Here is a 14,843-nt window from a genome sequence, read left to right as displayed (position 1 = left end):
CAGCCCCTCATTGGCACTGGCACCGCAGCTCCTAAGTCCCCCCAAAGCCAGTACCGGGGAGGTAGCTCTGGGCCCAGGCGGTTGGGTGGCTGGGCTGTCTCCTATGGCGCTGTAACTGGACTTGGGGGGCGGCTCGCTCTTGGGCCTGTCTTCCCCCACACCCAACACCTCCCCGAATCTGTGACTCCTCTCCATCAGCCCAGGGGAGCCTAAGGGCCCTGACCCGCGCCTGGCCGCCCCCGCCTTCTGCTCTCCGCCTCATCTCCTGCTCCAGGGCCCAAATTGTCCCTTTCCCCGGGAATGTCATTTTCCGAAGCAATTTCAGGGAAATAGGCAGCTGCTGCCCCCGCTCCAGGTTTTTCTTTCCCGGAGCCCAAGTCCCCCGCGCCTGGATGGAGCGGGCCCCACTGGGGTCCCTAGGCTTTCTCACTCCCAGTTTCTCCCTCCCTTTTTCTTTCAAACCCAAGTGTTTTTCTTTCTTTCTTTCTTTCTTTCTTTCTTTCTTTCTTTCTTTCTTTCTTCTTTCTTTCTTTTTCTTTCTTTCTTTCTTTCTTTCTTTCTTTCTTTCTTTCTTTCTTTCTTTCTTTCTTTCTTTCTTTCTTTCTTTCTTTTCTTTCTTTCTTTCTTTCTTTCTTTTTTCTTTCTTTCTTTCTTTTCTTTCTTTCTTTCTTTCTTTCTTTCTTTCTTTCTTTCTTTCTTTCTTTCTTCTTTCTTTCTTTCTTCTTTCTTTCTTTTCTTCTTTCTTCTTTTCTTTCTTTCTTTCTTTCTTTTTCTTTCTCTTCTTCTTCTTCTTTTCTTTCTTTCTTTCTTTCTTTCTTTCTTTCTTTCTTTCTTTCTTTCTTTTCTTTCTTTCTTTCTTTCTTTCTTCTTTCTTTCTTTCTTTCTTTCTTTTTTCTTTCTTTCTTTCTTCTTTCTTTCTTTCTTTCTTTCTTTCTTTCTTTCTTTCTTTTCTTTCTTCTTCTTTCTTTCTTTCTTTCTTCTTTCTTTCTTTTTCTTTCTTTCTTTCTTTTTCTTTCTTTCTTTCTTTCTTTCTTTCTTTCTTTCTTTCTCTTTCTTTTTCTTTCTTTCTCTTTCTTTCTTTCTTTCTTTCTTTCTCTCCTTCCTTTCTTCCTTTCTCTCTCTCCTTTCTTCCTCTTTCTTTCTTTCTTTCTTTCTTTCTTTCTTTCTTTCTTCTTTTCTTTTCTTTTCTTCTTTCTTTCTTTCTTTTCTTTCTTTTCTTTCTTCTTTCTTTCTTTCTTTCCTTCCTTCCTCCTCTCCTTCCTTCCTTCCTTCTTTCTCTCTCTCTCTTTCTTTCTTTTTCTTCTCTTTCTTCTCTTTCTGTTTCTTTTTTCTTTTCTTTCTTTCTTCTTTTTTTTTTTTTTTTTTGGTTTTTGGGCCATACCCGGTAACTCTCAGGGGCTACTCCTGGCTATGCGCTCAGAAGTTGCTCCTGGCTTGGGGGACCATATGGGACGCCGGGGGATCGAACCACGGTCCTTCCAAGGCTGGCGCAGGCAAGGCAGGCACCTTACCTCTAGTGTCACCGCCCAGCCCTCTGTTTCTTTTCTTCTTTCTTTTTCTTCTTTCTTTCTTTCTTTCTTTCTTTCTTTCTTTCTTTCTTTCTTTCTTTCTTTCTTTTTTCTTTCTTTCTTTTTCTTTCTTTTCTTTCTTTCTTTCTTTTCTTCTTTCTTTCTTTCTTTCTTTCTTTCTTCTTTCTTTCTTTCTTCTTTCTTCTTTTTCTTTCTGTCCTTCCTTCCTTCCTTCCTTCCTTCCTTCCTTCCTTCCTTCCTCCTTCCTTCCTTCCTTCCTTCCTTCCTTCCTTCCTTCCTTCCTTCTATCCATCCATCCTTCCTTCCTTCTTTCCTTCCTTTCTGTGTGTGTGTGTGTGTGTGTGTGTGTGTGTTTCACACTCAGCAATGCTCAGGGATTACTCCTGGTTCTGCACTCAGAAATTATTCCTGGTGGTGTTTAGGGGACCATATGCAGGGTACTGAGCCCTATAAGTATATGCTCCTGGGGGCTGGGAGCTAGTACAGTGGCTAAGATATTGCCTTACAAGATGCCCACAGGGATTTGATACTTGACATCCCATATATCCTGGAGCTCCCTCAGAAGTGATTCTTGGGTGCAGAGCCAGAAGCCCTGAGCACTGTGGGATGTGGCTCAAATACCAAAAAACAATCAACCAAAAAAACCAAAAAGTGTTCCAGCTTATTGCCCTATTCCCAAACTGGAGTGTATTTTTTCACCCCGATAGTCTATAGGATCCTTGGTTTCTCCACCTGTGTGATAAGACTTAAATGGGCTTCAGATGGTAGATTAGGGGTGCTGTGCTTGACTTGCATTCAGATGAGCATTCAGTATGGTTCTGAGAGCCTCTTCAGGAGTGATTCCTGTGTCCCGAGCATCACTGGGTGTGCCTCTCTTTTTTGGGTGTACCCCAAAAAAAGATGGTAGAGAAGCTGTAATTTTGTCCCCCCACCTCCTTCAAATCAACCTCTCAGACTAGCATATTCAAAATTGAGGTTGCTTCAGTCTTAGAGTAGCACAGTCTTCCAGGATTACAAAAACTCTAGGGAGCCTTTCCAGCATTTCACAGCAGGGTCCAACTCATTTTAACTATCCTGACTGAGGGACTAGACCTTCCCTCACTCTACCATGCAACACCCCCTGACCCTACCCTACCACTCTGGATGTGGGAGTGTCCCCTTGTTGCAAGGTAGCTGTGCATATGATGGACAGATCCAGGTCAGCTCTGTACACCTTTATCCTCATCCCCTAATATATGTCAGCAACAATGTGGGGGGACCCACAGATTCTCTCTCTGCTAGAGATTTACTCCCCTGCATCTGAGCTGTGGCCCAGGGAAGAAGCATTCACAGGAAGAGGTACCAAGGAACAAAACCTCCTTTCCAAAACTTCTGTTAGCCTGACTTATAAACAAAATGAAAGCCACCCGTTCCAGTCCTGCAACGCCTTCCTTCATCACCTCCGAGCTTGAGCTTCGCATCTACTCTTTTAAGTCTGCTCTTCCTAGAGATCAAGGGGTGACTAGTTTGCCCTGCCGTGGTTCAGCTCCCACAGCCTCAGCCTCTATCCAGCATGGCAAGAAGCTGCATCATCAAAGGACATTATTCATGGGGGACCTTTGTGAAAGCTTTGCTGCCTGAGGCCAGAGTTTGGGGGCAGGGAGAAATGGGGGTTTGGGGGCTGGAAGTTGACAGAAATGTGATCCCAGATGGCATTGGTCTGCAGCAATCAGTCAGCCCAGCACATTCTTTCTCTCAGCCTACCTGACCTGGCCTGCCTTCTGGATCAGGAGGGGGATGCAGAGAGCAGGTGGAACTGAGTTAGCACAGAACTGATCATGGGCAGGAACCACTAGCACCATATAAATGTAAACAGCTTCTGAGATCCTCTCCTCATCCCTTCCAAAGTTTCCTTAACATGGAGCCTGCCTCATGCAAAGCCCACACTGCCCTAATGACAGAGTAATTAACTAGGTAATGGAAAGTTTTTCATGAGGCCTTTGATGGAATAAAGATGCTACCCTCACTGAGGTGGTAAGGGGTGTGTGTCCTGTGATTTGTGGGGGGCATGAGGAATTGGCTGAGAGCATCATTTCAGGACCCTAAGTGGTACATGAGAGGGTCTGTGAGGCTCAGTATGGGAAGGCTGATATATAAGAAACTGGGCTCAGGCTACCTGGCCACCTTAACTGCTGCTCTGAACTGCTGAACTCTCTCCGGCCCATCAAGTTTCCATTTCCTGTCCTATAAATACATTTTTATTTATTTTTTTATTGACAATGCTCAGGGACTATTCTTGGCTCTCTGCTCAAAAGAGACCCCTGATTATGCTCAGCAAATCATGTGTGATGAGAGATTTGAGTCAAAGTCATGGGTGCCTCAGGCTCATGCAAGGCAAGTTCTTTACTTTCTGTACTATCTCTCTGACCCCCCTCCCACCTTGTTTTTAGTGTGTGTTGGGCCACACTCGGTGGTGCTCAGAACTTATGCTTGGCTTTGTGCTTGAGTCCTTGTCTTTAAAATTTTTATGTCCAGTGCTTATGTCGAAATATCAGTCAATAAAATACTTAGCATGCTGTTTGTAATGCATATGGGAAAGAAGACAGCTAGGAGGCTTAGAAAAGGAGACCTTCAGTCACAAGGTGATTAGGAAAGGTCCTGGTGAGCAGGGGTCCTTGTAGTAGATATGCAACAGAGTCCAGTTCTTCTGCCATCCTGGCATGGAAATGCATGAAGTTCCAAATCTCCAGTTTCAGAGACAAGGCCACCATTTTTTTTTGGGAAAGGAGCTCATCTGCTACTGAGAAAAAAATTTCACACATTGCAGTCAAAGAAAGAGGAGGGGCTGGAGAAGTAGGGCAGCATTAAAGCCTTACAAGTGACCAGAGTGGGTTTGGTTCCTGGCACATATGGTTTCCTCAGCCCTGTTAGGTAAAAACCTTCGGATAAGAACCAGGAGTAAACCCTGAGCACTTCCAGGTGTGTCTCAAAAGCAAATAACCAGGGGGCGGGGGGACAGGATTTAGTAGAGAAGAATCCGAGTTTGAGTCTGTTCTCCAGCATGTGTCCCCATGAGCATGTAACTGAACTTTAGAAAACTCTGCTGCTTTGTCTGAAAAATTAGGAATATTTCCGCCTCACTATAGTGGTGATGAAAATAAAATGGGGGCCTGGAGAGATAGCACAGCAGCATTTGCCTTGCAAGCAGCCGATCCAGGACCAAAGGTGGTTGGTTCGAATCCCGGTGTCCCATATGGTCCCCCGTGCCTGCCAGGAGCTATTTCTGAGCAGACAGCCAGGAGTAACCCCTGAGCACCGCCGGGTGTGGCCCCAAAACCAAAAACCAAAAAAAAAAAAAAAAAAGAAAAGAAAAGAAAGAAAAGAAAATGGATTGCTCCATGTCAGGCTCCTTGCCAATATTGAGACCAACACCCACCAGAATTGCTGGGAGACTTAGCACCCTAAACTCCCTGCACTTTTGCTTTCCTGGTGCACTTGGTACTATCTCTCTTGAATCTCCAGAGCATCATCTGAGTCTCCTTGAGAGTGTCCTCCCCTGGGAGTGAATTGAATAGAACAAATTCCCTCAATAGTGTGGAGTGTGAATACATCAGAAAATCAGGGGAGGAGATGCTAGTGCTGCAAAAGACAGACTGGAGGACAAGGAGCAACTGTTAGGGAAAAAGAGAAGCAATTATGAGATCAATATTAGACGAATGAGGGCAGTGAGCAGGTCAGCTGATGTTCCTAGATTCAGCAGTTAGAAGTCATAGGTGCATATGTTAGGCTGATCCTGTGGAGGAGAGGGGAGAACAGGAAGCAGCATTAGTTCCCATAGGTAGGTAGGTAGGTAGGTAGCTAGGGAGGGAAGGAGGGAGGGAGGGAGGGAGGTAGGGAGGTAGGGAGGGAGAGAGGTAGGGAGGTAGGGAGAGAGGCAGAGGCTTTCTGCTTTCAGTAGCAGGGGCCACATACCCCATGCTAATGTAATGGGCCAGGTCTAGTTGAAAAGAGAGCTAAATGGGGTCTGGAAGCAGTGACAGACACTTCTGGTTCCTCAGGACCCTGGTCTGGTGTCCCTGTGGTGGAAGAACCTCAGAAACTCCTGCTGGAAATTATTCTCATTATGGCAGTCAAGCTGAAAGGTTTAAAAGGTCCCGGAGCTGGAGGTCATATAAGAAAGAGGCTTGCAACTCAATCATGAACAACTTGCAAGTGTGAAAGATAACAACAAAAAAACAAAAACAAAAACAAAAACATCTACCCCAACTGTATGATGGACAGCCTTACAACTATAGCTTTTAAATAAAGTAATTAAATACAAAAAAAAAAAAAAAAAAAAGAGAGAGAGAAAGAAAGAGGCCTGGCATTTCTTTAGCTAGAGCCACTGGAAATTTTGTGAGGAATAAAACATTCTCTTAACACTCCGGACTAAAGGGCTGCGGGAAAGTGTGTTGTCTCCGGCTCACTCTTATCCTCCAACTGGGTTTGTGATGTGTGTGTGTGTGTGTGTGTGTGTGTGTGTGTGTGTTGTCTGTTGCTTATATACTCCTTCGCCCCAACAGCCTCCCCCCTCCCTTCCAGCCACACTGGGATTGGTGACTCTCAGCCCCTCCCCTCAGCTCCCCCAGACCCTCCCAGAGCCTTTATCTGGGAGCTGGACCTGAGTTCTTGCCACTTCCTTAGGAACCTTTCACTGGATCCCTCTCAGCACCAGTGACTGTGGAAGCAGGCAGTGGCTGACATCTTCCCTATTCTGCTGGACCATCCGGCCCTGGGCACAAAGCTGCTCTACAGGTAGGCAGAGCTGGAGAATGGTGGATGGCTGGGAGCTGGCACCAAAGACCAGCGGTCAAGACAGGATTTGTGTGTGTGTGTGTGTGTGTGTGTGTGTGTGTGTGTGTGTGTGTGTGTGTGTGTGTGTGTGGTGGGGAGGTAAAGAAGGTAACAGCCTGTGACAACTTGGGTGTTGGGAAGGGGAACAGAGAGTCACTCAGGAGTGGAGAGCTAGTGATGTTTGCAGCCTGAGGTAAAGTCTTCCAGGTTTGGTTGGAGAAAGTTTTGGCCTATGTTTTGAGGTAGCCTAGACCTGGACTTTAGCATCCAGGAGATCGTCCTCAAGTTGATTAAGGACAGACCTGTGCAGTCCTGAATCTGTCTCCTTCCTTTGGAGCCTGAAGCCGTTGCCTTCCAGCCCCTTGGTGCATCCTGGGAGAGATCTGAAGCAGGAGAAACTGCGTTGAGTCCTGGAGGTCCCTCCAGCTCTCTTCTCAGAGCAGGGTGTGGACAAGGGTTTGGGTGGCTGGGGACACAGGGTCTGGTCTGGTGCTGATCGTGACTGTCTCCTGAGTGGTCCTGATGGTGGCCTCCCCTTGCCCTGGTCTTGTCTCTCTGCCTTCCCAGGCACCATGTGGAGAGCCCTGCTGTTCGCAGCCCTCCTGGCCTTCAGCCTGGCTCCCAGCAGCTTTGGTGCTGTGTGTGAGGAGCCACAGGAGCAGGTGGTACCTAGCAGGGGCCACAGCAAGGTAAGGCTCTACCTTGTCTCAGGGCTCATCTTGTCAGCAGCATCCTGGAATCAGAGCTCTGTCTGCCCCCAGCTCAAGAGGACTGCTGCGGGTGGTGGAAGTTACCTGGGACCCCATCAGGGGCTTGGAGTTCTTGGACTGGTACCTCCTGTCCTCCCAGTTTCTGGGCGTGTCTCTAACATCTGTCCCTTTGCACATCATTCTGTTGGCAGATAACTGGGAGCTCTGGTAACTGGATTGTCAGACCAGAGTGGAATAGGAGGTTCTCTATAGTTCTGCTTAGGCTCTGTTTGCATGTGTGTGTGTGTGTGTCCTGTACACTCCAGGTGTATAGGAAATTCAGTGTTTCTTTTCCAAATGGTCACTTGTATACTATTTGACCTAGTATTTAAACATATTATTATTTGGGGAGGAGGTCACACCCGGCCGTGCTCAGGGGTTACTCCTGGCTCTATGCTCAGAAATCGCTCCTGGCAGGCTCAGGGGACCATATGGGATGCCGGGATTCAAACCACTGACCTTCTGCACGCAAGGCAAATGCCTTACCTCCATGTTATCTCTCCAGCCCCTAGACATATTATTTTATTTTCAAAATTCAAATTTTTTTTTTTTTTTGGTTTTTTTTTTTTTTTTTGGTTTTTGGTTTTTGGGCCACACCCAGCGTTGCTCAGGGGTTACTCCTGGCTGTCTGCTCAGAAATAGCTCCTGGCAGGCACGGGGGACCATATGGGACACTGGGATTCGAACCAACCACCTTTGGTCCTGGATCGGCTGCTTGCGAGGCAAATACCGCTGTGCTATCTCTCCGGGCCTCAAATGATTTTTCTTTGCCTGCTCTTCTACTCCTAGTCACTTTAGTTTCTTTTCAGTTCTCAACCCTCTTTCTCTTCTGCCTGACTCACCTCTAGCTCTACTTAGACAAGATAGAAAAAATGTGTAAACATAGAAGTACCTCATGAGAAGCAAGAGACATTGTCAAAATAGGGGTGCAGGATAGTTCAAGGGGGAATCTTTTCAAGGCTTTGGAATGATAGCAATTACTTTGGTGCTGGTGCTTTTAAGATGATTATAGGAGGAACTTTTTACCAATTCAGAATGTGAAGTCTGACTAGCTCTCCAACTCAAATCTGTTTAGCATCTCATTGTAAGAGGTGGGCAGAGTATTTGAACAATTTGGGGAAAGTGGCTGTCTGCAAAGCTCCATGCTGTTAGAGAGAGGCAGGCATCTTTGCCCAGTGGGTGAGCTTTCTCTGGGCACAACAGGCTGGCAGCCTTGCAAATGGCAGCAGTTGCATCAGTTTCCAAGAAACCAGTACTAGTTCAGGAAACAATGGGAGGTGCCAAATATGGGCTGGCACTGCCCAGGCCCCAAGTTTCAGCTTGAGAATAACAGAGAATACCCTAAGTAAATTCTACTGGGATCAGCTTGCTTTGAGAGCTTGACCCTCTTAGTCACTGAGAGGCAAGTCCCAGTTCTCTGTCTCAGGTCTGTGAAGATGAAGAATTGGGCTGGGGGCCAAGTGGGGGCACAGCTGATAGGGTGTTTGCTTTGAACATGACCGACCCAGGTTCAAGCCCCAGCATCCCATATGGTTTCTCAAACTGGACAGGAGAGATTTCTCAGCACAAATTCAGGAGTAACCCCTGAGCACAACTGGATGTGGCCCCAAAACAAACATAATGAAAAGGATTGGGCTGGAAAGAGAGTATGACACAGGGACGCCTAAGTGACTAATTAAGCAGCCAAGGGGGGCATCTCATCTAGTGATGTTCTGGAGAAAGTCACTGCTGAGATTGGGTTGAACCTCTGTGTAGTCTCTCTGTAGCTGCGGTGTACTGGGGTGAGGGGGGGGTAGGGGTTACACAAACAACTGTGTCTAGGTTGCTGAAATTAAAAACACACCAAGATAATTGAGAACACTGCTTGGTTGTGTGTCCAGAGTCTGGGGTTCAGCTATGGTGTCATGGGTTGGGGAAGAGAAGACATGCCATTCTATGCATGTTGCTTTCTTGATGTTCTGGGGTGAGAAAGGGAGAGGGAGAGAAAGCAACTGGCAGAACTCATGTAGTGGGAGGCAGTGGGGGGCATAGGAAGAGAAACATGTATCCCTCAACATGGCATTAAGGAATACTTCAGGGGTTGCAGGTCAGCTGTTAACTGTACTCTCCCCAGTGGGATTGGGCCTGGAGGAGCACAGCCCAGAGAACATTTGCTTTATCTGATGGACCTTCCTTGGGAGAAAAGCATCATGGCTCACTTAGCATAGGGCAGCCCATTCCTTGAGCAGAAATTCCTTATGTGCCATTGAGAGTAGAACCAATGGCCCCTTACACAGAGAGGTGGCAGGCACTAGGCAAAACCCCCAAGGACAGTCCAAGGAGCTCAGGAATGTGATCAACAGTCCTAGTTTTGGGGGACCATGACAGCTCAAATACTGAAATTTCTTATCTCAAAAGGGCCCTCGGCCCTGGGTAAACCAAGACAGTTTGTTTGTCTATGGGGTATCCGCAGCATTTTCTACTGGTTTTCAAACCTTGCTGTGCATGCAATTACCTGAGATTCTGGACCAAAATGCAGGTTCTGTCTCAGTAGATGTGGGGTAGAATGAAGTTAATGTGTTTCTTTTGGGAGCACACCCAGCAGTGCTCAGGGGACCATGTGATGCTAGGAATCTAACCTGAGATTCTTTTTTTTTTTTTGGGGGGGGGTCCACACCCAGCAGCGCTAAGGGATTACTCCTGGCTCTACACTCAGAAATCACTCCTGGCAGGCTCGGGGGACCATATAAGATACCGGGATTCAAACCATCATCCTTTTGCATGCAAAGCAAAAACACCTTACCTCCATGCTATCTTTCAGGCCCCTAATCTGAGATTCTTGCATGCAAAGCATAGCCCTTTGAGCCATCTCCTCAGCCCAGATTATATTTCTATAATTTTCCTTTAGTGGCAGTAGTGGTGTGTGTGTGTGTGTGTGTGTGTGTGTGTGTGTGTGTGTGTGTGTATTGGGCTATACAGCTTGGCTCTGTGCTCAAGGATCATTTTTGACTGTACGCAGGGCCATATATGATGCCAAGGTTCAAACTTGAATTGGCTGTGTGCAAGGAAAGTACCCTACTGGCTATACTATCTCTATGATGATGGCGCTAGTTCAGTCATTCTGAGATCCCACTTCTTTCCCAGTGCAAATAGAAAATCCATAAAAAGGGGCTGGAGAGATAGCACAGTGGTAGGGCATTTGCCTTGCATGCAGTGGACCCAAGACAGATGGTGGTTCGAATCCTGGCATTGCATATTGTCTCCCATGCCTTCCAGAAGCAATTTCTGAGCAGAGAGCCAGGAGTAACCCCTGAGCGCAGCCAGGTGTGGCCCAAAAATCAAAATAATAATAATAATAAAAGAAAATCCAGAAAGAAAGAAGCATTTCTTATTGAGTTGTGAAGAATTCAAGAAGAGCCTGAGTCCCACAGGAGGGATCCCTGAGCACAGAGTCAGGAGTAAGCCCTGAGCACCGCTGTGTATGGCCCCAAACAAAAGTAGAACAGATCATTTCTAGTGGGAAGTGAAGCAGGCTGGTGGTGTGCCTCTTTTCTCAGCCTCTTTGTTTCCTCCCTGAAGGACACAGATCCCTACCAGCTTCCCCGATCGCTGCTTCGGAGACTCTACGACAGCTCCATCTCCCTGGATGCATTGCTCAAAGTGCTGAGCAAGGCTAGTGTGGGTAAGTGGCAGCCTTCAGTAGAGGAGTGTACAGGACAGTTCTGAAGATGACCTGGGCTGGGAGAGGCCTCAGGTGGAAGGAGGTGGGAAATGATCTGTTTGAGAGTTGTGCCTGGCACTCTACTCTCCATCCCATTACCACACTTGTTCTTGTTTTCACAGGCCCTAAGGTATCTTCACTGCCTCAGAAACGTGAGTAGCTTCCTCTCCCTCAATCTCCGGTGACCACTTGCCCAGAGCTCTTTGGGCAGTTCCCTCCAACTCTTTTGGCTGCCCCAAACATCAGCCTGCTGCAAAAGTGGTACCACTTGTCACCACTTATTAAGTTTTCCTGGAAGTGAGATGGCCAGTGGAAGGGTGGGGATGTAAAAATGTCACTGGAAGCTCAGAGGAGAACCAGAAGGATCTCCTGATTGACTAGAAGAGTCTAAATCAGGCAGCTGCTCAGGCAGAGAATTCTGGAAACATGGAGGAGGGAGACATGGGAAAGACAATGGGTTAGAGACTAGCTACTAGCTGAAGAGAGTCAATCTGTGGTGAGGTAAGGACCAGACCAGAAACCTGATTTCAAGTCTTGCCACATCTGGAGAAATGCATCATGTCCACATCGTTACTGGTGACAGTGTTGGTTCTTTTCCTGCAGGTGACATGCATGATTTCTTTGTGGGACTAATGGGCAAGAGGAATACTCAGTCAGGTAGGTGTGTGTCAGTCCCTGCCTCTCCACCTCCTAAACACAGTTGATCTCACCTATCAACCACTTTCATAACCACCCTTCATGTGTGAGGGGGAGGGAGACCCTGAAATTGCTGAACTACTCTCTACTTAATTCCAGACACTCCTGTGGATGTGAACCAAGAGGACGCCACCAGTTTTGGGACCTTCAAGTATCCCCCCAATGTAGAATGAGGTAAGAAATAATAGTTCCGAGAAAGAGGGAGTACTCTGTGTGTGTGTGTGTGTGTATGTGTGTGAACATATCAGAAGAGCATTTCTTCTACTTCTCCAGGCACTCACCTCTTCCTCTTTAGTTTGCCCTCAAAATACAATGCCAGCACCCAGAAAACACACGGACACTTAAAGGAGCACACAGAAAAGGCCCGAAGTGATAGCACAGCGGGTAGGGCATTTGCCTTGCACGAACCCTAGGTTTGATCCCCAGATCTCCATACTGTCCCCCACAGCCTGCCAGGAGTGATTTCTGAGCACAGAGCCAGGAGTAACCCTCTGAACACTCCCAGGTATGGCCCCCAAAAATAACAACAACAACAACAACAATAACAAAACCTACCTAGGTGTTTGCTTTGGGGCAGAGAGATAATATAGCCCTAGGGCTTTTGCCTTGCACTCCGCTTACAGAGGATGACCTGAGTTCAATTCCTGCATCCCATATGGTCTCATGAGTCTGCCAGGATCGATATTTCTGAGCACAGAACCAGGAGTAACCCCCTGAGCGGTTGCCGGGTTGTGACCCCAAAACAAAACAAACAAGCAAGCAAAAAAGTAACAGACCAGGTTTGTGTGTATGTTCAAGTGCCACTTTTCTTCTTCACCACTTTCCCTACTGAGCAGATGGAGATGGTGAAGAGGGGGATTTCCCCTGGGATTGCTCCCCAAAAACTAATTTCTGTTATTCCTCTCTTCATTCTCTTTTTGTACAAACAATGAAGGAGATCATTGGTTGATAATCATAATCAGTACTTCAGTGATGAAATTCCACCTCCAGAGCAGGCTGACCTGCTCTGAATTATTTGGAATCTTGTATTATTTGGTCCAGTATTTAGTTCTAGGAAAAGGTGATTCAGAAAAAAACGATAAGGAACTCAAATCCAATGAGGGAACAATTTGTGGGATAGCACTGAAAAATCTATATTTCTCCTCTGACCAGTGCATATGGCCTTCATTTTGGATCCTGGATCTGCTACTCATTAAATGAGTCCCTTTGGCCAAGTTTCATAATTTTTCTGTGCCCCAGTTTCCTCAGAAAAATGGGAATGATAATATTACCTCATGAGGCTGTGGTGTTAACAGTCAGAACAGTACCTAGAATATAATATGATTATTGCAGTCTGGGAGGTTTGGGGTATTTTCTAGTGTTTTGTCTGGTGGGTCTCCAGCTATCTGGACAGATCTCACACTTGGGATGCAAGCCTGAGTGTCCCCTTGGAAGTGTCTAGTCAAAACACAATATCATCCGCCTCAACACTCTCTTCCCACACACAGCCATAGCAGCTCAATTGATGGCTTTCTTTGCAGTAGCTTCCAAAGAAAGAAGGTAGGGGCAGGAGTGGAGAGTGGGGGGAGTCTCAGTTATCACAGAAACATTCCTGTCCTTCCTCCCGAGATCCTGTCACCCACATTTTGTGAGCTCCTTGGAAGCTGCAAGCAATGGCTCTTGATGAAGCAGCCTGTGCATGACTCCCTGGGCCCAGAGATGAGGTCTGGCGCCCCACTCAGTATTGGGTGAGAGGGCACAAAGAGCTGTAATAACCGTAACTCGCTGATTACATGGTACTTACCATATCATTTTGTTCTCATTAGATGGTTATTTCAGTCCTGCCGACCGCCAGATAATTATATGGGCAGCTATATCTGGATGACATACTCTTCCCCAGTGTTATGCGTTGGCCATAAAGATAATTGCAGTGCAATTTTGCCATAGTATTTTATACAAATGGCAGAAACAAGTGCATTGTGGAAATCTACTTTTAATGTTTGCTGGTGAATCTGGGCTCTTTCAAAGGAATCAGGCTTGTAATTACAGCCTCAAAATCCCAACACCAATGAAGCATTCTCAATCTGTTAGGTGCCAAGAAGAATGGGATAGAAAAGCCCCAGGGGAGAGGGGCTGGCATTTAAAGGTGATCAGGTGAGATGGAACACACAAATGTTGTGCCATATATTTCATTCATGTGAAACTGCTGGAAGCGGAAGTGATTGCTGGGTCTGTCCTATTCTGGAGTGCCTGGGCATATGAATGTGGCCACATGTGTGCCTGGCTCATGGGGATGCCTGGCTGATACAAACTTGGTCACTGAACCTATCTACTGGTCTCCACACACCATGCACACAGAAGTTTATGGGTAAACTAAATAGCATACTCAAACTCATAAGTGAACCTGCTGCTGAGAGAGAGAGAGAGAGAGAGAGAGAGAGAGAGAGAGAGAGAGAGAGAGAGAGAGAGAGAGAGAGAGAGAAGCTTTGGGCATACTCCAAACCACAGCAAGCAAAGGTGTTAGAAAGATCAGGCACAGACTTTATTCTTCTCCTCCCTTATGAATGCTCTTGCTTCTTCTGTGGGTGTTTTATAGAGATGTAATTTCATTGTTTTGGTCCTCAGCACCCTACTTCTGGACACCATGCTTCATCATGAAGATACCTGCTGTTCTCTCTCAGCCTCAAAGTGCATGTACCCTTTTTGCTCTTTGTCTTCCCAGCTCCTGTAATACTGTGTGGTTTGACTCCTTCCCTGCTTTATACCCCACTTGGATGTAAAAACTATATAGTTTGCACCCCAACTTTCAAGCAGGCAGTGGCTAAAGATTCCATGGAGTTTCTTTCATATCCTATATAAAAAAATTGAGGTTTCTCTCTTCAATAAAAGATTTCCACACATAACCGAGAGAAGTGTATTAATTTATTCAACACTGGAGGGCCCGGAGAGATAGCACAGTGGTGTTTGCCTTGCAAGCAGCCAATCCAGGACCTAAGGTGGTTGGTTCGATCCCGGTGTCCCATATGGTCCCCCGTGCCTGCCAGGAGCTATTTCTGAGCAGACAGCCAGGAGTAACCCCTGAGCAACGCCGGATGTGACCCAAAAACAAAAACAAAAACAACACTGGAGTTTTCTTTTCCTTGCTAGCTACATATACATATATACACAAAAACATATATGTATACATATAACATGTTAATTGACATATCTTTATTTGTCTACAAAATATTTTTCCTAATAATGCCTTTCAAGGTGCTTTTTTAACTGTCAGGAAATTCATTTAGTGATTAAGAATAACTATATGGGGAAGAAGAGATAGCTCAATGAACCCAATGCATACTTTACAAGAAGGAAGCCTGGGATTTGATCATCAGCACT

General features: G+C 46.3%; 1 protein-coding gene across 1 annotated transcript; it reads left to right on the top strand.

Moving 5' to 3' along the window:
• Positions 1–6,212: 6,212 nt before the first annotated feature.
• Positions 6,213–14,366, top strand: TAC3 (tachykinin precursor 3). Its single transcript, XM_049783745.1, has 7 exons — positions 6,213–6,302; positions 6,909–7,030; positions 10,649–10,751; positions 10,913–10,942; positions 11,394–11,447; positions 11,586–11,660; positions 14,091–14,366. Exons 2-6 carry the CDS (start codon positions 6,914–6,916, stop codon positions 11,657–11,659), a joined length of 378 nt encoding a protein of 125 aa, XP_049639702.1. The 5' UTR covers positions 6,213–6,302; positions 6,909–6,913; the 3' UTR covers position 11,660; positions 14,091–14,366.
• The last annotated feature ends 477 nt before the right edge of the window (positions 14,367–14,843 follow it).

This window comes from Suncus etruscus, chromosome 11 (assembly GCF_024139225.1).
Source record: "Suncus etruscus isolate mSunEtr1 chromosome 11, mSunEtr1.pri.cur, whole genome shotgun sequence".
In the NCBI taxonomy this organism is placed as follows: Eukaryota; Metazoa; Chordata; class Mammalia; order Eulipotyphla; family Soricidae; genus Suncus; species Suncus etruscus.
The sequence above is the reverse complement of the archived record's forward strand: the minus strand, read 5'-3'. Positions and strand labels throughout refer to the sequence as shown.